The sequence below is a fragment of the Lonchura striata genome, chromosome 10 (assembly GCF_050655825.1).
Source record: "Lonchura striata isolate lonStrDom1 chromosome 10, ASM5065582v1, whole genome shotgun sequence".
Taxonomy (NCBI): Eukaryota; Metazoa; Chordata; class Aves; order Passeriformes; family Estrildidae; genus Lonchura; species Lonchura striata.
This window is the reverse complement of record NC_140712.1, coordinates 18,609,481-18,632,670: the sequence shown is the minus strand read 5'-3', so window position 1 is coordinate 18,632,670 and position 23,190 is coordinate 18,609,481. Positions and strand designations below refer to the sequence as shown.

The 23,190-nt window shown below is 42.2% G+C and overlaps 1 protein-coding gene across 12 annotated transcripts in view; it reads left to right on the top strand.

The window, feature by feature from the left end:
- Positions 1-23,190, top strand: part of AKAP13 (A-kinase anchoring protein 13) — a 202,008-nt gene that overhangs the window by 113,371 nt on the left and 65,447 nt on the right. For all 12 annotated transcript variants that reach the window (XM_085588360.1, XM_085588368.1, XM_085588364.1 and 9 more), the window contains one exon: positions 2,739-2,800. In XM_085588360.1, coding sequence (XP_085444486.1) covers positions 2,739-2,800 — 62 coding nt within the window. The remainder of the gene's footprint in view (positions 1-2,738; positions 2,801-23,190) is intronic.

The following is a 23,190-nucleotide window of genomic DNA, read 5'->3' as shown; positions in this document are numbered from 1 at the left end:
GAAAAGGGACCAGACAGTCCAATAAGATAGTAGCTAAAGTAGGAAAGTAATGTTAAGTCATCATTCTGTATTAGGATATGGCAAGGGGAGAAAAAAAGGAGTTACTGATTTAAGATACATAAGGATTTAGGGCTGAGAGGTCTTGCAATAAAATGGTCTGACCATTAAGCAGAAATTGTTTATGTGCAATGAGATGCCACACAAAACAAAATTTAAATTGTAGTATTTTCACTTGAAGTACTTTAGAATTATTTTGAATCAAAATGTTGGGGAAGCCCAAGTAAAAAATTGGCTTTAAGCAGAGGCAAGTGACTGTTATGAATCCAAGATCTCTATATAGAATATTTCTGATACTGACCTCCTATAGAGCAGTGTCTAGAACTCTGATATCACAGTAATTCAATAGAACTGATTTCTTTTTTATAATTATTGCAGTCTACATTTTTCATGTTGGTGTCTAGCCTTGGGTAGCCCGTTTTTTGTATGAGTTCAGTGGCAACCTTCAATTTTTTTTTGCTGTGCCTGTTCTTGGAAGTTTTCTGTGATGTCTGGATTTGTACAGAGGATTTTGTATCCATGCCGGAGTGGGACTCGTCAGTTCTCAGGATGAATCACATCTTTTTTTGGTGGAATACAATAAAACCTTCCCAAAGGAAGTGTAGGTCACAAGGCCATTTCTCAGAAACTCGTGTAGTCAGAGGGGTTTATTGTCATGGTAATTTATCAGCGATGTAATCAGCTGATAATTGCTGTTGGCATTACTCCAGATCATTGAGGTCTTTAATTTTTTTATTTATATTGTGAAGCTGCTCCCAAATATGCACCTGTTTATCTCATTGCCCCTGCTTAGTTTCCGCCTACCCCCAAAACAAAGGCTTCAAAAGGCTCATTTCCTTATCCAGACAGGTGTCTAGTGACTGGTCACAACCCTGACAGAAGCTGATGAAGGTAGATCCTGTTTTCCTGAGGCATCTCCTCCTACTGTTAACTTTAGACTCAGAAGTGCATTAGAGCTGAGTAATGGGTTCTGCAAGCTCATTATCTGCAAGTCAGGCAGGTAGATGCTCCTCATTAAAAATGAAAGGAGTTAGGGTATGAAATCATGCCACAATAACCCGGCTGGGAGAGAAGAGAGGAGAGGGGAGGGGAGGAGAGGAGAGGAGAGGTATTAATAGTAGTTTTATTTATTGGTAGTATTTTCCCTATGGAAAAGCTCTTGGAAGGATTTCCTTCCCCTGTTAGAGTGGCAGGATGAGCAGGTAACAAATGCTACTAACGGTGCCACACTTGCAATAAGGGGTACTATGCTCAGAGACCTCTGTGATAGCTTTATAGTGCTTTTCCTTTGGGATATTTCTTAACAGAAATTTAGGAAGAAGTGACAGAGTGAAAAAATTGTCTTGAATTTCATCCTGAGGGCAAAATGTCTTCATCCTCCATTTCTTACCCAGCAGGGTGAGCTTGCTTCTCCCATCCTCGGTGCATCAAATGTTTCTTACTTGTGTGCTCTGTCTTTGGGTCAGGATCTTAACCATAGTGGCATTGCCATGACCCCGAGCACATCTCCCAGCAAACGGAGCTCACAGAAATTTGTAGCATTATCTCTGATTTTTCAGTCTGCCCACGAATTCATGCAATCGAGGCAAAATCATTGCAAAACCAGATGGTCCCAAAAAATAAGGGTAGACATTAAAGGCCGTGGAAAACCATTAGTGACAATTGTTAGGACGATTTCCCCATGAAGATGGGAGGCTCCTCTTGCTAAATCCCCGTAGGGCTAAACTCACTGCAAGCATACGTCACCCTTAAGAAGGCGTTGTCATCCATCCAGTGTTTGTTTTTAGGAGAAATGAGAGAGGGAGTGGGATCAGAGGGGGGTTTAGCCCTGACGCAGCCACTCTCCATCTGAGAGGCTTTGGTCAAGTCACTTCACTCCTCTCTAAGTGTCCTGTGTGTCATGAGAGTCCTTAGCTTAGGTTTGAAGGAGTATCATGAAGTTGACTTCATGCCAGAGAAAGGTAAGCAGGGGGAATCCCTGGGTAATGGTGACTAATGAAAACTTGGCTGGGCAGAAGAAGCAGCTGGGACATGAAATTTATACAACTGTGGTGGTGACACCATCATGGGAGCGTGGAGAAGGGAAAAGTCAGCTGGGACTTTGTAAACTCCAGCAGCAAAAGTTTTGCTTTCCTAGTCCAGGGGGATAATTCTCTCATCCATAGGGCAGTGAAGGTGGGTCAAGCTTTTGCAGCTTGTGATATTTTTTTTTTTTTTTTTTTTTTTGCAATGCTTAAAATAGATATTGAGGGCAGACAAGGCTGGTTTCTTGTGTTATGTTTGGGTTATGGTAAGGAGAAAAATAGCAAAAAGTTTGATTCTTTATGTAGATGAATGGGAGCCAAGAAAATACATTAACAAATACCTGCAGATGTGCTTGGCCTCACCTACAGGTTGTCAGGGGTTTCATCCTTTGTTTGCTGCTGTTTCCTTCAGTCCCAGATACGATAGTTGTTAAAATGAATAGCAAGAAAGCAGTGAAGTCAGCAATGAAACCAGAATTTGGAAATCAAATGGCCTTGTAGGGGTTCAAATGGACTTGTTGAAGGGCCTTGGGGGTTTGGTTTTCTTCTCCTTTTTTTGGGTGGAGGAGAGGACTGGTTTGAGTAAACAAAAAAATGTTAGTAGCAATGAAAGAAATTTGTTTTAAAATAACCTTTGTGGACCTTCTGTTTGCACAGGGATGTTGGAAATGAAAACTGAGGACGAGGTGGATTTTCAGAAGGACGGCACAGAGGAAGTGGTAAGTGCAGGTGTTGTCACCTTGTCCTTTGTTGTGCTTTATAAAGAAACTTGACTGCTACTGTGACCTGGTGGTTTCCTTTCTGTGGCCTCTGCAAAGCTGAATGGTGCCCAGTGATGTTGCTTTAGCCTTTTAAAGATAGCCTGGGCGCTTTTAGCCCTTGCATTTTCAACTGCTGGATTCAGGCTGCATTGGTGTTCTCTCAACCTGTGACGGATTGAGCCAAGAGGTTCCTCGTGGGGCGAGGTTGTACCAAGATTTGTGTATGATTTGACAAGAGCCACGTCCTGGAATGCACTTGAGGTTGGTGGTGCTGTGTGGGGCCAGTAGCACCTTCAAGGTCCCTGCATTGCTGCTGCTGGGGTGGTCCTGGAGAGTCTGCCCATCCCTTCTGGTGCTCTGTGTTTCCAGGGAGGTTTTGGCAGGAGGAGCCGTGGCTGTGGTTTATGTTGGTGTGTGCACAGACTCTGAGGTCTAAAGGCATCATGGGCTGGGAGTGTTTGTGTCTTAGCTGGAAGAAAAATGAATTATGAGAGGATATATAGGGATCAAATGTGGGGGAAATGCCATATTCCTCATGTCAGTGAAACAATATAAAAAGGTCATGCCAGGAATCAGGAATCCATTGGTATTGTATTTTATTACTTGTGCTTTGCCATATTTAAGGACTATCTGTCATTTAAAAAAAAAAAGGTTGGTATTTACCTTTACATGAACATAATTTTCATTTCAAGTACCACTAATACAAATTCTGCTTTTTCAATAGCTGTGGGTTTTTTGGTGTTACCTTTCCTAGATGGATTTGTATTTGCTCCTGTATTTTATGTGTGGTTTCGTATTCCTGACAAAATGTTTTGTACATGGCAAATTGATGGCAGCCTTGTTTTGGAGCACATTACCTTTGTGCAGCTGTGTTTGTGTCTTCCCCTACCATTATTAAGCTGTTAAAAGAGAAAATACTGTGGGGATGAGTTTACACTGCAGGGTGGAGCTCCAAAAATCTTTGCTCATCATGCAGTAAAGCTCTTTGAACAGCAGAACAGTCTTGCCAAAGCTTGTAATAAAATCAGGTTTATTATGTTTTTAACAAGTTAAGGCTTAATTTCTGTAGCTGTTTGCTCGGTGAGTTAGCCAGGGACTAGAGAAAATAACTTTCCAAGCTAAAATTTGTGCTGTCTGATATGGAAGTCTTTCATTACTGGAATGTGTGAGTGTAAAGATGCTATTGATTTTTTTTTTTTTACAGACCCTTTATTAAAGATCATTTTCCTGACCAATACTTCCAAATCTGATAGTGAAGTAAGAAATCTTTAGAAAATGCAATTTAGGACACAGCCTTTTACTTTCAAAAAAGGAGAAAAAAAATTGAATTTGGTTTCCATTTTGCATGTTTTGCAGGCATTTTGGGTTTTATGTGTGTGCTTTCTTCTCTTCTTCCTCTCCCTCCCACCCTGTCAAACACCTCTTTAGAAATCTGGCTTTTCCGAGGCAGGAATGGGAGTGCCAGGGGAATGGAAAGTTTGCTGCAGGACTGACAGGGTTTCCTGTTGCTACGTTCAACAGAAAGAAAATAACAACTGCACTATATTAAGGCCACTAAAAAAAAAAAAAACAAACACCAACCCAACAAAAAACCCAACCAAAAAGGAGTGGAAGGCTTATAAATAGAGCTTAATTCACACACGAGGGCCGGTGAAAGCCACCATCGCTCTGTGCGCCTCTCCTGCCACATCCTGACTCTGCTTTATTTAGTGCTGCTTCTTTTTGTAGCCAGGAGCCTTTCAGGTGCTCATTGGCTTCTCATTACAGAGCCATTTTGTGGTTAGTAAAGGTGGTTTTCTTAACTTGCTGGAGATAAAAGTGTTGTTGCTTGCCCCTGGTTGGGAGCTGCAGGTATTTTTGCAGCCTCGCTGGTGCTGTCGGCAGTTTTGGATATTGGGAATACTTGTTAACTCTTGTTTTATGGGTGAGAAGTTTGCACACTGCTTTTTATAAGCACAAGTTACTTAAAAAAAAAAAAAGTCTTGGAATTTAAATAGTGCAATTTCTTATATAGTTCGGTCAGGCTGAAGGACAGTAGCTTGAGTACTCTGGAGAGAGAAGGGGGAAAGCTCTTTCTTCTAAGCTGAGTTGTGAAAAATAAAAAACTGTGAAACATTTTTAGAATTAGCTGGATCTGTGCTGCCAGTGTTACAGATGTGAGATTTCACACTTTCTCCTGTAGTTGTTTCAGAAGATTCTTGCATGTTGTGGAAAAGCTGCTGTTAAAAATTGTTTAGGAAGATAATGGTCTGTAGGGTTATAAGCACTGAAGAGAAAATAATGGAAAAATATTTTTTCCAATTAAAATGAGTTTTTAAATTATCTACTTCTTAAATTTCCAGAATCTTTTCTCAGAAATTGTATCTGTTCAGATATAAAACTCAGTAACCAGAACTTCCCAGGCTCCTTGCATGGTGGGCAGTGGGTGCTTATCCTGGTGGAGACTCTCCTGGTCCTTATGTTCCTGCTGAGTTTGGGAATCTTGAGTAGAGCTGGGAGAGTCACTTGATATCATCTATTAAAATGAGACCTTAGCATTTTTAAAATGGAATTATTTTTAACTCTGATGAGAAATTTGGTTTGGCTTCTGCATGCTACAATATTTAAATAATTTTAAATGGAGCCTGTGGCTCCAGCATCATAAAAGTAAAGCAGCAGTTTAAAATGAGCTGTACCCTGATGTGCTTCTCTTGTGTTGATCCCAGAAATTGGTTGTGATTCATTATTTGCTGAATCTTTGTCTTCACGTGGCAGGATGGATGAGGTTGTGCTGCTGGGTTCATGCGATGGCTTTGGTTGTCTGAGCCTGTGACTGAGAAGTTGTAGCTGGCTGACCTCAGGAACAGAGTTCACTGGGAAATAGCCTTCCCATTGCATTTTATTAACTGTATTAGTGAGTTCCTATTGAATTGAATGCATCCTACCTTTACCAGAGGAATCAGTATTTAATTAATGTCTGTATTTTCAGAAATTGATGAGAATGAAGCTTAGAAAACTCTTGCACTTACATCCCTCCACTGATCCAAGTAGTGCAGTAACAATTGGTGTATCAGCAAGGTCACTTTCTGGTGGGAAACTTGCAATATTTTCAGTAATGATCTGGAAGATGGAGGTATGTTTATAACACTCAGATGATATCAGGTCAGGAGGGATTGTAGGAACTTGAGAGTACAGGGTCAGGGTTCAGAGTGACCTTAAGAAATTGGAGAGCACATCCAGATAAGAGATAAAAGCAAACAGTGAGTGCTGCATTTGCAAAGGAGAAAGCAAAATGCACTTTTACCAATTCAGGCTTAAGCTGGAGAGGGATAGGTTAAAATAAGGCTGAGGATTTGTAGTGGATAACAAATGAATCAACTGCAAGAGTTATTGAAAGAGAGACAAATCTTGTTTGGAGTTGTATTTGAAGGAGTGTCCTCCGTAAGGTGTGGGGGGTGACTTACTCATGTGTGGCACTGTGGAGCCATCATCAGTGCCATCAAATGTGGTTTGGAGTGCCCTGCTCAGAGGAAGACACAGGCAGACTGGAAAGTGTTCAGAAGAAAACAATGAGAAGAGATTAAGAAACGTGAGAAGAGACTGAAAGAACTAAATTTATTCAATGCAGCAAAAAGAAAACCATTGTGCAATCCAGCAGTCTGCCAACATGTAATAGTGGTTATTAAAGTCCCAGATTTCCATGGCAGTTTAATTTACTGATTTGCTAATTTGCCAGGATGATTTAGGCTGGATGTTGTGAAAACATCCTGTTACCATCATAAAACTGTTGCAAGACCACCTAGGAGGCCAGGAAGCCTCCTTTCCTAGGAGTTGTTACAGATAAGAGAGATGATGCTGTCAGGACTGAGCCTCAGGTCCGTTGTTGCCTGTTGGTTTTGGTTTGTAAGCCCCCATGTTTGTGCTTTACTGAACAGGGAGAAGAGCAAGAAGCTGCTTGGCCAGAGTCTGGCAGGGTGAGCAAAGGAAGGGGACTGGGACAGCAGGACTGCAGGAGATGAGAGTGGGAAGAAGGGGATGGAAAAGAGCCTATGGGAGAGACTAGACACCCAAACCGCACTGAGATGAGTGTTGGGATGGACAGTAGGTGTGAAGAATACAGGGATTTTTCCTTCCCCACAACTGTAATCTCTCATGCTTCTCTTCCTTGGAGTCATCAGATAAATGGATAGAATTCTGGCCAAGGTGTACAGTGTCACCCACCTCCTGTGGCTGGTGCTGAGGAGCAGAGTCTAGTGCAGTTTTTGTCAGATCAAGTGGTGCTTCATGGTTCCAAACTGCTGGAACCTTGCTGGTGACCCAAGACAAGGGATTGTCATAGTTCTCCAGGCTCCAATTTATTTTCTTAGGAATTAACTATTTTAACAAACTGCTCACCCTGAGGACCTGACAAAATTCAGGTTGTCTGTATGCACTGAGGTTCATTTTCTCTATCTGCATGGGTGTACACATGTACATACTATGGGATGGGGGTTGCAAATCCTTTTTTAACAAAGGGCCTGCAGAATAGCATAGGAATTTCCTCAACAGTTTGGACAATTTCAGAGCAAGTGGCTGAAGTGCTGGAAACAAATCAGAGCTGGGTCTGGTGGTGGAAAGTGCAGCCTTAACAATAGGCTGTGTTCTCACCCTGCCTCTTTAACATCACTTGTGTAACCCTCTCTTTGTAAATGTTGTCCTGTAACTACAGTAAACACGGAAAACCCGAGCCAAAAGGGTGCCTGCTCTAAGCCTGGCATTAATGCTGGAGGCTGACACACACTTACCCATTGGGTCAGGGCTTTGGGCTAGTCATCTGCCAAGCCCTTTCTCACACCCACCAGCATCCTGTGTCTGCCCTGGATGCTCAGAGCAGAGGCTTTGAGCTCTGGGAGGAAATTGTGTCAGCTGGCCAGCCCTGAGTGAATGCATGGCTGTGTAGGACACATCACCCTGGCTTTCGCCGGCTGCTCTGGGCATCCCCACACAAGCTGCAGGGAGCGAGAATAAAAGCTGGGGGAAGGAAAAGAAAAAGAAATTCAAACCAGGCTGAGGTTCTTGTTTGGCCTTTACCATTACTCATGCCTTGAAGGCATTTATACAGCTATTGTGGCAGGTTCTTTTGTCCTGCACTGAATTTCTCTGGGTGCCGCATTTCCGATGCCTTTTTATCCAGAACGCTGATAATCCCCAGCTCAAGATTGCACTTTCCAAGCTCAGTCACAGGATTCACGGATGTTAAGGGGCGAGGCAGGAACGTGGACACGGAGCCAAATCCCCAGCTCAGTGCAGGGAATGCTGCTCCCAGGTCTGGCTCCAGGCTGATGAAGGCGCCCGCGCCGCCCCCACTGTGGCCACGGGGCTGGTGCCAGCCCCGCTGATCTCTGGAGATGGTGAGTTCAATCTCCTCCCCTTCCCCTTCAGCCACTGTTCTTCAGAGGCAAAGATTGCTGCCTGATACTCTGGTTTTTCATCATTTCCTCATTTTCTCTAACGAAACATCTGGCTCTGCCATCCTCCCAGTCGCAGTGAAGTTTATCCCTCTGTTTTTTCACACTCAGTGTTAATTAAAAGCATCGAGATCTAGCTGCAGTTTCATCTGCAGATGCTGTTGCCTCAAAGGCAGAGTTGTGTGTATATTCTTGCTGTAGTTTTGAGATGGTTTAGATTGAAGACAACTGTTTAGTAACTACAGTTCTGCAGTGCTCACTTATGGCTTGCTCCAGACAAAGGGGTTAACTCATAAATTATTTTACATCACTGTATTAAAGTAGCTTTCAGATCCTTTTTAGTATCAGGACTCTGTTATTTTACAAGTTTATAAAATATAGACCTAACAGATTTTAAGTATAGAAAATCCTGTGTTTGGAGCTCTCTTCCAGTGGTTTGATACATTCATTTTTTATGCAGTCATGAAATTATGGATCCATACTTTCCATAAAATAATGGATGTTTAAGACAGCAAAGGAATGCTGGCATACTGAATATTTCCTGCATATTACCTTATGGAGGAAAAGATTATGCTGTTTCTGAAAGGTCCAATCTCCTTTATCCTATAGGTACTTTTATTTGTGTTTGAAATATCTTAAAAGTTTTGTGGTCTAGCTGTTGTACAGTAGACATGGTTACTTGCACATTGACTTCCTGGTCTAAATATAGAGAAAACTAAGATGATAAATGGGAGATCAATGTGGACTTTTGATAGAGGCTGCATTATTATTACAAATGGGTACTTTGGTGTATCAGATAACTGGGCTTTTATCTTTCTAAAGGAACTTCTCTAGTTCCATTCTGATATTTTGGAAGCCAGAGTTGGCCCCTTGTGTAGACAGATTTATGCTTTTCTGCATATTGCAGGGGGTTTTTTGTTTCATTTTTTTTTTCAGTTTATTAGAATTTACACCACTTTAGAGAAAAGCCTTATAAATGCAATAAATAGATTTTTAGTTATATTCCTATACATTTGTTCTGGGTTTTTGTGAGTAGTCATGGGACAGACAGGAGAGTTGAACAGGAACTCCTGGGCACTGATGAAGCAGGCTCTACCAATATCCAGGCATAGCATTTCTGACTTTTAACTTCCAGCAAAGGATGAAAAGAATGATAGGAGTAAGAACATAAGAAGTACTGTCAAACTTTTTCCATAGAAACTTGGAATCAAAATGCCTGTCACCTCGTGGTCCTTTCACAGATTTCCCTTTCTGTTATTGTTCTCAGCCTTTTCCCACTTCTTTTAGGTTGTTTGCCTTCCCTTATTATATTATTTTCATGCAAAGGTGGAAACCTGTTTTTTTCCCTCCAGCATCTCAGCTGTTTCTGCTTGGTGTCTGTTTCTGCCTGGTGTTGCACACACATCCTGGTGTGGCCCAGGGTGACTCAGCTGTGTTGCAGAATGTTTTCTGGGCTCAAACTGCTGTTAAAACATCAGTTGAGATAAAAGCCTGGGTGATAACTAAATGTTTGCCTCTTCATGCAGCATCCTTGCACTGGGCAGACTGATGGATCTCTGGCTTGGCAGGAACATCTTTGCAGTTGTATGGGACAGGCTGGTGGTGGTGGGGAGATTTTTAAGCTTGGGGCTGTGAAACAACAATAGATGGTTCATGTTGCAGTGGATGGTTCTAATATCACTCAGAAGGACTGTGTCATTTGGTGTCCAAGAATGTGATATCTAAAATAAAAGTTTGGGAGGGAGTGGGTTTGGCTGAGCTGGGGCAGCTGCAGGTCAGAATTGAAACCCCCAGGGCCAGAGCAGTGCCTTGGTGTTGTGTTTGGCTATGGGCAGTCATAGCTGTCCTTGTCATAATACCAAATTAATTGAAACTTTCAAGAATAGGAAACTTCTGAATTTTGGTAGAAGACTTTAGTCATAAATTATACCAAAGAAGAGGTATGTCTCCAAATGACATGTACAAAGCATGGACAAGAGTGACTTTTCTTATTGGGACCCCAGAGCAGGTAGACACAAAGGATAAGAGTCAGTGCTACTGTACCTCCTTTCCATTGCCACTTTGGTTTTTTACTGCTGTGGTCTTGTTTTGTACTTCTGCTTTGGAATAACTCCAGCAAGGAGTGTAAAATGTTTTGCCAAGATTTAATAAAATATACTTCATCAGCTGTATAGAAATTAGCAGATGTGAGAAAATTCTAAACTAGGCTTTCTTTTGTACTTGATCTCTTGCAGATAATAAAAGTTCTTCTTACACTTCTCTTTCTCTTTCTGCTTCACTTATACATTAAATTTATGCCTAAATAAACACGTACTTGATGTAGCAAACTTTCCGATTGCCTCTTGAGCAGTGGTGAACTTAACTGCTCCCTCCCTTCTTACTTGCTGTGTATCTCATCTTAGTGCCAGTAATGTACTTGGTGAAAATGAAGGTGGTAGCTGTGCCCAGGAGACTAATCCAAAAAATAGTGCAAATATTTCTGGATTACCTTGTTTGCTTTCTCTTCTGTTTGTGTAGTTTGAAACAAAGGAATTGTTGATGTTCTTTCTTTAATCTGAGGTATGCTGCTCTCCTTTCAGATCTGCAGAAGGTCTGATGGGTGCTTATGGTTTCCTCAGCCTGGTTAGATATTACTTCTCCCTAAAGACTTAGCCCTGATAACATTACAGCCACTTAATAATAGTTTCTCCTTATTTTTGCACTTAGTTATTTGGGGGCAGATTCTTACCTGCATCTTGACCAATACCACATGCCTCCCTCTCCTGGAGCATTTCCATCTTCCCCACTGAAACACCAGGACTGTGTTTGCAGGTACCTTGGGGCTGGCTCTGCCTGTCTCTGGCTGTGCTCTCCCTCCTCATGTGGTGTCCTTCCAGCTGCTGAGATAAGAGGCAGGAACGTGAAGCCTTGCCCCTGCTTGCTCATTAGTCTGAGCTCTGGTACTGAGTCTGCTTAGCATCAAGTGACTTGTTTGTTTTGTGTCTGAGACTATGCTTACCTCCATAAATCAAAAAAAAAAGATCATAATCCTGAGCTACTTGACACTGAACTTTTGCTTGGTTTCTTAACACAGCTGGACATTAAACGCCTGAAAGTGGTTAGGAGGAATATTTCCAAAATACACATTTTCAAAGACTGGAGGTGCAGTTCTCTGAAATGTTAGTTTCAGTCTGAGATCATCTTGTGTTTAGGAGTATGAAATCTCTTCTGTCTTTCCAAAATCCTGTACTGATTCTTACCAAAAGCATGGTGAGGGATGGGCTGTTAAAATCTACTGAGGTTACAGAAGGATTCCTTGTTATTTTGTTCTGCTATTATTTCTTTTTTTTTACCTCACTGGCCATAACAAGGTGAGGAAACACTGACCTGCTTGCCCAGGAAGAGGCAGATAAATTTTAGCTTCAAATGCCTGCACTCCAGGTTTAAAACAGAGCAGTAATGTACCTTTTTGAGCCTTTTAAAGAGAATGAGGGTTGCTTACATCATGTCCATATATTTCTACCTGTAGATAACCAAAGAGAGGCATGACTGTAAAAATTGGGATCTTACAAAGGGAAGGGGTTAGAGAAACTCCTCTCTGCAGCATGAGTAGAAATGGGTTTTAGGGCATTTTCCAAATTTTGTGTTTTAATGTGTTTTGAAGAGACATCGAGAGGCAGCTCAAAAAGCTTTTTTAGTTCATAGCTGTATATCTGGGGGACAGTGTTTGATTTTTCTTGTCAAGCTTTGTTTATTTCTTCTTTTCTGTCTTTGAGGAAGCTGAGTTTTATTTCATATGCTATAAATGATGCAAAAAGCACCCAGAACGCTGTAGATTTGATCCTATGCCTTTGTTATAAATCTATGTATATAGACTAAATAAATATCTTCTTTCTGGACTTAAAATCCTTGCAGTGCAGCAGACAACAAAAATTTGTGTCTTGGAGTAGCTCCGAGAATTCTTTAATGCTGAAATATCTCTTCTGCTTGCAAACCTGGGGCTCTCCCTCCTCTAGATAAGCAGTTTCTGTTTAAACTGTTTTTTTATGACTGTCCTTTTGGGCAAGCATTGGCACAGCTGACGGAGACTCTAGGAGTGCATGGCAGGGAAATAAGAAGTTTGAAGGTAAGATTAAACAAGTCCTCTCTGTTAAAAAGAGCAAGGGGAAAGGGGAAAGAAAATATCTGTGCATGGGGTATTGGCTTTCTTTGGCTCTTGACAGTTTCAATGTACACTGAAAAAGACTGGAGCTCTTTAAAAGCTTTGTAAGTAGTTTTTTCTTCAAGAAAACAGAATTTAGATAGAAACATCTTGTTTCAACTAGCAGCTGAATTAAATGTTGAAAATAGGATATTTTGGTTGAATTTGTTGTTTTGATTTTTTTTTTTTGTTCGGCAATCATCAGATTCACAAGAAAAGTACATTCTGTTTTTATGCAAGCCTTCCTGTGAGCAGTGCATGTTCTCTGTCTGGGAAGGAGCACTGTCTGAAGCACCAAATATCTTGTGGCAGCTTGGCTCTTAAAATATATTGTGTGTTATCTTTTACAGAGGATGTTGGCAGATGTCTGGATCCCAGCAGTGAAATAGCAGGAGGGGAGGCAAGACAAACCTGGGGTTTATTGTGGATTGCTGCTGGAAGTGCAAATGGGAGCCAGGAAGATGGGCAGTGGAGGTGTTTTAGTCCCTTGTATGGGCAGAAAGCAGCAACAGGAAGGGGATATTTTAAGCCAGTATTTAGGGGAGATGTATTTCCTTTATTTCTTGTCTGAGTCTGGTGGGCAAGACCAGCCTTGGGGGGCATTCAGCCTTTATCCCCCCAAACTCCCAGTTCAGGGGATGGAACGAGGTGCTCACTGCAGCCACTAAAGAGAGACCAAAGTCAGGAAAGGAGCCCAGCTTTTATTTTATTTCAGTCTTACCAACTGGCCTAGCCAAAATAGAGCATAGAATAACAACAGCTGTTGAAAAAAGTCAAAATTATGTGCCTGTATGAACAGATGTTTCCATAAGCCATTGATTTTTAGGTTGGCCCAGCTTAAATACAGTATGAGGGTGAAAGTCAAAAAGGTAAAATCTTATCTAGGAGATGTTTCTCTAGTTAGGAGAACTTTATAAGCTGTCAGAGAAGCATTAAACAAAGTTGCACCAAAATATATAGTGGCTTTTAGTTTAAATTGTGAAAATATTTTGCTTTCAATAGCTTTCAGATCTTTTGCTGGGTATTTCTGCTTATGCGTCTGCATTAAGTAAGCCCATTTAACCAAACCTGATCCTCATATAAACATGGAATAATGACAGTATCCCACATATGGGTTTCATTAATTTTTGCATGTTTTGAAGTTGCCTTTTTTTTCTCTCTGAAAGGCAAACTTCAGAAACAGAAGAGACTAGTGCTGCATGATAGCCAAAAAAGACTAACTGAGGAATAATAACTTGGAATAGTTAAATTATTTAACTGTTGTATAACAGATTTTTTTTTTTTTTCAATAGAGAAGGATTCTGCATAATCTGCATTCCTCCCAGTTGCTGTTAGTTGTTTGCTTTGATGGAACTGGCATCAGTTCTGCTGGTTATCTGCAAGCTTTTGTGCTCTTGTGTCTTGTAAATGTTTTGGATTTTAGTCTGAAGAGAAAGCTTCAGAACATTTTCCTCTTTCTTCCTAAGCAAATAAAACCAACCCTTTCCTTGTAGTCACTGGCAAGAAATCTCAGATGCTCCATTTTCCTTATCTGCAGCACAGCAATTTGCAGCTCCTGGGACAGTCCAGATCAGAAGGATAACTCGGGGAAATTGCAGGGTATAATAAATGCTGCTTTTTGACATTTTTTGCACCATTTATCATCATCCATTGTCTTAAATGTATTTATCTATTGAAAATGGCTGTTAAATCTATGGAAATGCATCATCTCTGGCAGGTGGGGAATGAGAGAGGGGAGCACAAAAACTCAGCAACTAAAACTTTCCTAAAGCACCTGTATTGGCCTGTATTGGACATTCCCCATATTTGCAGGGACATTCCCTAGCTTCAACTGAGTGGAGAGGCACACGAGCAGGGCTTGGGACCCATTATTCCAGTTAGGATTTAACCCTGCAATAACAAATGTTACTGTAGAGGGATCTTTGAAAAGCTGGCAGAGATGTAGGATATGTTAGTTTATACCCTTAGAATAAATATTTTATTCTTTTTCTGGAGCAGCATCAACTGTTGAGACAATTTCTTACTAATGGTGATGCTTTCACATGTCTGGCTGTAATTATACATGTTTTATGCCCTGAAATTACTTTAAAAATACTTTCTAAAACCAGACTGTAGGGGAGAACATACTCAGCATGGATTGATGGGGCAGTAATTCATGATGGCTTTGTGGACCCAATGAATCCTTACCCTTGTATATACATCCTTAGTCCAGAGGGATGAAAGTGGGGTAAAAATGGATAAAACCAGTTTTTTTTTCCACAGGGTCAACATTCTCTCCTGGACTCTTGAGCTATAAAGACATGTTTGTTTAATATTCTTTACAGAGGACTACCAGGGAAACGGATAAAACAGTGAGCAAAGGAATACTCATGCGGTCCTAAAGCAGACCTCCCAGGCAGGAGCTGGATTCCAAATGCCTCTTCTCAAAGTTTGCATTGGATTTCATTTCAGGTTTCCAAATGCATGGAGAGAGGGCACGAAAATATTGGTTGAATGCGGGTGTAGGTAGGAGGGTGATCTGGAGTGGCTGTTAGTGATGGGAGAGGGGCTTGGCTGCACTCAGGGCATCTCAGTTACCCATAGAGGCTGAGATCCTCCTTCCCACAAAGCAAACAGGAAAATTTGGAAGGGCAAAACCAACGCCACAGTGTCCTTAATCCACCGCCTTCATTAGCAGCCAAGCAAAAAGCTGACCTGGGAATATGATGGGTGCCTTTGTACAGTGCTCTGCTTTCCCAGTGCTTCCCCTCCCAGATTTTCAATTACCTGATGAAAGAAAAGATAACTTTTTCCCTTTTGACAGAATGCCTGGCCAAGACAATACACGTGTGGGCTTCTGAAGGGCTGAGTCCTAGGGACTTCAGTTAAAAAGGGAAAAAAAAAAAAAAAAAAAAAGGGAAACTGAATCATTTTCTGGCATGATTTATTCATTTGAATGACCCGTCTCTGTTTTTCAGTTAGATTACAGTGCCTTAAACTGTAGGCATGAAAGAATGGTAAAAGTTGAATAATTTCCTCAGTACAAGATGTGTCATTTTTATATTGTCCATTAATTTCACTTGCTCATGCCATGCGTCATTTTTGTTGGGCTTTATCCGCCAATTCATCTACATAATCTGCTACCCTGTCTCTGTTTTTAGCTAAAGACATAATTCATCAGATGGAACCATCCACCAGGCATTTCATGGCACTGATCTCATGTTATGCTGAGGCATCCTGCAGTGGCTCAGGCAATGTCTGCCTGCTCCTGTGCCTGCCCACAGCAGTGGGGATCATTTCAGAGCACAGGGATGTTTCCTGCACTCTGGAAATGTGAGGTGCTTTGTTTTCCTGCACATAAACTTGTATTAATTTTTAACCTCATATCTTGAACTGTAGAGATTCAGTCTTTCTAGAATGTATTGTTATGGGGAACAGAACATGTGTTTTTAGTTGTATAAATCAGTACTTTCTTGTAGCCTGTATCTATCCCAGTCATGTCAGAATATGTCTTTTTATTATGGATTATATTAAAATGAAAAACTCCTTTGATTTTTGAATTTGTAAGCTTTATAGATAATGGAACATCCCCTTTTTCTTATATTTGAGACAAATGCAATGATTTCTTCCTTAACTCCTCTGTAGGACAAATTATTAGACATTACTTGATTGGGCTTGAGCAGGCCTTCAGGTATTTGAGGGATGGTCTGTGCAAACCAATTTCAAGTGACTTGTATAGTGTTTACGGTGGATTGAAAACTCCTATAAATGCAATTTGCTATTTTAAATACTTTTATTTATGTCATTATCTTTTCAGACCTCCAAAATTGTAATTTTTCCTTTATAGGAGAATCACAGTAATTAGCAAAGATTACCACTCATTGTGTGCATGTAAAATTTACATGTTTATTGACAGCAACTGAAAACCATAAAGGAAAACATAAGCAAATCAATTGTGACCAACTTTAGTGTTGGATGAGATCAGAGAAGTGAGTGCCATTTCTTCAGGAGCAGCTCCAGGCTGGGCTGTGCCAGCTGTGAAATTAAAGCATTATCTTCCATCCAGTTGTTTTGGTTGCAAGTTGTGTTATTCTTTACAAAAGTCCCCCTTTTTTTGGTGTTTGACCCAATCTGTAAATCATTAGACTCTGGTGGGAAGAGCCTGAGCAGCTGACAGGAGGACACAGGCGATGTGCAGCTGATTTGTTGCTGCAGTTCATAGCTCAGGTGCTCCTTGACAGCCTCTTTTGGGACTGTTCCTGCTTTATCCACTCATGTTTTCCCTTCTTTATTTTCAGGATGTTGAAACTCACACAGCAAAGCAACATGTCCAGTGCTTGACAGCAGAAGTATTTCTCTCAAGTCCCATAACACACTAAATAAATATCTGTGGGCTGGTCCAAGATCCCACAGCATTTCAGCCAGCTAGACATCCCAACTGCGGTTATTTTTGGTAAAGGAAGAAGCAGATCTTGCAAAGTGATGTAGAGTCAGCTGAGGGGTTGCTAATCTCTTGAGTGGCTTGTGTTTCTCCTTTAGCCATTTGGGAGCTGTAAGATGGGCAGTTGACTTCCTCTGGAAGGATGTTCAGGCATGCTCCGTGGCTGACCAAAGCTTCAGCATTTTTTTTAAAGGTTATTTGGACAATAGAAATTCCTGAAAAATGTACACTGAGTCTCTGAGAAATATTAGAAAAAGGGAAGGTCAGGAAGTGGCTGAAGGTCTCTCAAGGTGTTTTTGTATTTTCTCAAAACACATGCTTCATGTATCCGTGTCCGACAGCTTTCCAAGCCCTTCTCATTCCCTCATGGCTCTTTAGCTGTTTCTGTCTGGTTCTGTCTGAGCTCAAACACAGGCTGCAGCTGGACAGGGGATTGTTTGAAGTTAAATTCAGCTCAATCTTCTTGTCCCAAAGCATTGCTCTGTGAGGAAATGCCTCTCTCCAGATCTTGGTCTGAGTATATGATTTAAATAGGGAAGTCTTGGGAGAGTCTCAGGCTGGAGAATAAAACTTGTGTTGGTACTGTGAATAATGTTCCCCAAGGAATAAATCAAATTGATGAATATGGAGGTGTTTTAGAACCTTTAGGATTGTGAAGGTTTGTTGCTGCATCACTGACCTTCCCTCTCAGAGTAGCATGGATTTGCCACAGGTGGTGGGAGACTGTCCATGTCCCTCTCTGTGACTTCTTTTCTTTCCGTGCCCTACCTCGTAGGGGAATTCAAAATCCCAGCCAGCCTTTTGGAGCCACTTGTAGCTTGGTGGGACACTGGTGGATGGTGCTATGGCCAGAGGGATGCAGCTGTGGACAGAAGTGCCACCAGCCCACAGGGATGCAGACAGGCACAGTGGGACTGGGTCAGCCACAAAACTCTTCTCAGTGTTGCAGTGCTCCTGCAAACATGAGAAATGCCATGATAAATCCAGATTTCTTGACCAAGGTCTGTGGTGTGAGTGCTTGCTGTGGTCAACAGCAGCCTGGTCTGCTTCAGAATCCACATTGGAGTGTCCGTCTTGGTCTGGTCTCAGGTGGGCACTGACCTCCCTCCCAGCAGACAGGATGGATGTGCTCTCCTTTCCAGATTGGACATGCTCCTCTTTGCAGCATTAGAGTACAGATTTCCTTTGCCTTATTTAGTTTTAGGCAAAAAGCGATTTGTTTTGTCTATCCTCGCAAGTGCCAGAAATGTAAAATTTTTAAAAGCCTTCCCAAAAAGCTGCTTTCTTTTTAAGAAAAGAGCAAATGAAATTGTAATTCTTTTTTCTTACTGTCTAATTAATTTATTATCACCTTGTTTAGCCCAAAAGTGTGTTTTGTCCTGCTTAAAACAGGGAGAATTTTTTCCTTTCATCTGCTGCTCCATTAGTTCCTATCAGAGTCATGGTTAAAAAGTTAATGCGCCTGAGTATTTCTGCAGATTGCATCATTGCAGTGTTTCATAACGATATGGCAAAAGTAATTTGAAACAGATAACAATAGTTCAGTCTGTTTCAGGATAACCATGATTTCCTTGTCATTAAGAGGTCTGTTAGCGGGTGGAGGAGGAGGAGGAGTTTTATCTGGATGAGTTACAGATCATATGGCGTGATCAAGTGCGGTTGTTCTTTATTTTTTTCTTCCTCCTCTTTTCCTTCCCTTGAAATCCACAGCGCTGGACTTGGGTTTGGATATGAAATGATTGGATAGTTTCAAACTCCTGGCTGCACGAAGTGGCTCAGAGCTTCCAGATGTTTTCAATAAGGAGCCCAGAACTGTCGCATCAGCAGCCAGTGGCCGGGGCTGCTGCTCATGTCTCCTCTCCATTTTGAGCAACTCGCCAAAAACAGAGAGAATTATTTACTTGTTAGAGGAGGTTTTTTAAAATTTAATCTTTATTTTCTGATCTTCTGTTTCATTGTGTTTCAGAGCATAAATGCTATATACTGTCTAAACACTTGTATGGCATTTAAGGACTGCCTAAATAGCTGGACAAAAGAGACTGAAAGTCTTTGTTCTGCTCCATCAGTGCTGAGTTGTGTTCTGTGTCTGCCTGACAGTGCCTGTGTGGATGGCAGGCTGTGTGCAAGGCAAGATTTCTAGCCTGAAACAATGCAGCAAAAGCCCCACCTAATGTGGGAAGAGGGTGATGGTCTCCCAAGGGAGAGTGTGTCTGGCACATTATCTTCTACTTGTTTGTATAACATTCTTCTCCTCCTCTTCCTTCAACAGTAAAGTCTGGAAATGTAGATGAGATGAACTTTGGGTGTCTGTAGTCGTCACTGGCCCCCAATCTTTGCTGTGAGTCAGGAGCAGAACAACGAAAAAACTTTTGGAAGAAATTAGAGATTTGGAAGCTTAAATTAAAAAAGAAGAGAAGGGCTTTTTTTTGGTTTTGTTTTTTGTTTTTTTTTTTGTTTTTTTTTTTTTGTGCGTGTGTGTGTTGATTCTTTCTGTGGCTAAAGGTGGGTGAATCAAGGAGGTCAACTGACAATCTTTACTAGCTCTAGACACATAATTAAGGAGTAAGGCAGGTCATCAGCTTGATTCACAGGACATGCACCAAGTCCTGGGACACGTCCAGTGCCCAGAGTCACCCAGCCTGGGTCTGATAGCTTCCCTGGCTGGTTCTTTCCACCTGTCTGCACCTTCCACATGAGCTGCTGTTCCTTGCTGCCCCGTGGAAGCCCATACTGGGTTACTTGTGGCTTTTGGAGATCCCAAAATGCTTGTGCATATCTCAGGAAAATTGTCTTCCTGCTGTGAAAGCTGCATGTTTCCCAGCATGTCTTCCATTTGTTTTGGCTGGAGGTGTTTCTCATTTCCCCTTACCTGCAAAAAGGGTGAGGTAATGTGAGCCACAAAAGACTGGGTGTTGCAGCTGCAAGTTGGACCCATCTTGCATCTCAGTGGAAGATGCATTGTCACAGTGATGCTCACCTCCTCTGCATGGTGGGCATTCCTTGACTGCAGCTGGACATCTCTTTCTGGTTGCCAGAGGAACTCTGTGGATCAAAGTGCTTTAAATGGAGTGTCTGACCAGAGCTGTGCAGTTGTTGTTAGGATAAATCTTGGCTGGGTATACCAGCAGCTGTAATTAAATTGATTTGAAAACAACTCTATATGCTATATCAGCCAAAAAGAAAAAAAAAAAGTGCTTCATAATAAAACATTAGAACATCATTAAGACACTGTGACTGTTGCAAATGCCTACACCTGAACTAAATTCACATAATTTATTTATGGGTTCCTGTCTTATAAATTTAGATTTGAGGAAATCCCTGCCTTTTATGGTTGTGTTTGAAGGGCTGGAATGCTGTCACAGCATTTCTGATTCCTTGTCTCGATGGGCACATGACTGCTGGGACTCATTACTTGTGGAGAAAACTGGTGGCTCCAGAAAGTCCCCTAAGTACAACCACATTGTGTGTGTCCTAATACTGAAAGCAGAAGCTCTGCTCATTGTTGGAGAGAGCAGAGTCATTGGCGGAGATCTTGAGCCAGGGATTGTAGCTGTAAGCCTCGTAGAAGAATACTGCTCAATTCAGCTGGTGGTGTGGTGATGAAGCTTTGGGATGTGAGGGAGAGACTGAGCATAAGGGAAGTGTGGGGAGACCCTGGCACTGACTAGGTAAGAGCGTACCTGTGTTCCTCACTGGGAGAGCTCATCTGCTGCTCCCAGCCTGCTCCAACCTGAGGATTCACTCAGGAGCAAGCCCCAAGGCCAGCTTTTGTGTCAGGGCTGGCCACTGTGTCATCCATCTCCAGAGACGGAGCCCTTTGCTTGGTTACTGAGTCTGCTAAATCTGTAGGGTAGCTGTGCTTTTGTGCAGTCTCACTGTACAGGTCGGGTGTGACACCCGGGAGCTCACAGCAGTATGTGGTGGTTCTGTAAACTCCTGGGTTTTGGTTTTTTACCAAACAGGCACGGAGGGGAGTCAGTTCCCGTGTTACTCAGAGCCACGCTGTGGTGCAGTCAGAAGCCTGGGTAGCACTGGGAAGAGGGAAGCTGGAGGGCTTGCTTGCAGCAGATGCGTTTAGATCTCCTTTGCAACACTCATCTTGCATTCAGATGCCGAGAACTTTTGTTTTATCCGTTCCAGTAGGCTGCAGGGTTTGAGTCACCTTTGCCAGAGTTTGAGCTGGTGGTCACAGTTCTCTTTATACAACCAGGGAGCCGGGACCACCCTACAAGACTGGATGAAAAGACCTACAACCCCCTAACTAAGCTCCAGGAGTGCAGCAAATCCCAGCAGCAGGAGGTGGGCCAGTTCTCCCGGCGCTGCCGAGGGCGGCTGTTGGAGATCAGCAGTCAAACCTCGGGTAGATAAGTGCTGTTTCCAATTCTGTGTTCTGCCTTGCATCTTAGGATTAAAAATTGCTGCACTTTCAGCTTTTTCATCTAGCAAAGCAGCAAGTTCTGATTGCTGCAAACTCCCAGTCTCCGAAAACTCTGCTTCCCCTTTTCTTCTCTCTGTTTTTCCTTTGCATTTTGAACCGCCCCCATTCCCTTTTGAATCGGTGAATGAGGGAATGTCTAAAGTCAGGGAAGTATGGAAAGATTTCATCCCTGGAGAGGTCAGGGTGGGGTGGAAAGCGGAGGGGGCTGCAAGGGGGCAGTTTGAAAACAGGAAACCATGTGGCAGTGAGCATGCAGGGCCCAGCTGATGTGAATGAGCTATTGAGAGCAGAGAGACTTGTGCTGGCCCCAGCATTAGAAAGACAAAAAACTTTAGGATTTTTTTTTTTCTTCCTCCAAGAAAGAAGCTCTGCCTTTCAGGCTAGAATATATGAGGGAAGATTGTATCTTCTGGACAACTGGTTGCTGAGATCTTTGCTCTGTGTTGCAAACAAACCAAGAAGAAAGTAAATGGCTGATTTCCTTTTTTTTTTTTTTTCTCCCATGTGCTCTGATTAAATCATAAGTTTTCGTTCCTGGTTTAGGAAAGCAGTAACCTTGAAACTGTCTTTCATTGACTTGGCCTGAGGGAGTGGGAAGAGTCTTTTTACCTCTTGAAAAACATGTCCCTTTGCTCTCAGACTCATTTTGGACCGAGCAAATGCACCAAGTGCCTGCAGCCAGAGGTGGAAGAGGCTGGCAAAGAAAAGCTGCTGCTTTTTCTTTTTCTTCCCTGCTCCCTCCTCTTTTTTTTCCTCTCTGTGAATCATGCTCCCACAACTGCAAAGTAAATTTGAAAGCCGGGAGAACACTGGTGCAGGACTAAAAAGGCAAGCAGTGACGTCCCAGCCCAGATCAGGAGGGAGTGGCTTTATTTCATTATTTTCTTTGCTTTTGCCCAGCGCTGTCATTAGAAATTTAAACTTAACGCAAACCCAAGCCGTCTTGCCCGGTGAACAGTGAACGGACTCGCAAGGACGAAAGTACTTTTTTGTTGTTTCTTTCAGTGCATGAGGGCATGAAAAACAAAACACTTTGGTGACAGTATTTGCGCTGGATACAGCAATTGGGTTTTTTGGTTTGTTTTTGGGTTTTTTTCCTGAATTAGACCCACCGTGGCTGAGCCTATCTTCTGCATTTCCACTTGGAGTGTCAGTATTCCTGCTGCACACATCTGGCTTTTGTTCTCTTTTCAGGCAGGATTTTCATTCTGGTGCTTTTTGGATATCAAAGTTGTCTGGAAAACATTTTTTTTGTTATTATTACTGTAACAGGAAGGCTGATACCATTCTTAGCAGTCGCAAAAAAAATAATCCTATATGTATAAAGCTGTCTTCAAATATCTTTTGTTTGCTATAAGTTCCTGCATTGCCTGTAAAAGCAAGTCTGTTCCGAGAAGACTTTATCAGCTGGGCGCAGCGCTGGGATTTTCGTTTTCCTGTTAAGAAGCTCGGGCAGGCTGGTGTGCTGAGACACGGGGACTCCTCTGAGCACGGATGTGAGAGGTCTGGGGCTGTGGTGAGCCCAGGGTTCATGGTGGGCTCTGCTCCCCTGCTCCCAGCTCTTTGGACAAAATGTACGAACGCCACAAGAGGCGATACAGCCTGTGCGACATTTCCAAGGTGGACAGGACTGTAGATGTTGTGTTGTTAAAGGTATGATGTTTGTATGTATTTATTTATGGGTTCCCTTCCCTATCTCCCAGGGATCAATTGATTCCTTGCTGTACTCGTGTCCCTCGGGATGATGCAGAGGGGAGGGACAGGTGGAAGAGCTCTTGCCCTTCAGCATGGAGATGGTTTTGAGTGTTATCAAACCATATCATGTCAAATATTATTATCTCTGTGACTGGATAATCTCTTGTGGCATGCACTCTTCGGGAGAGC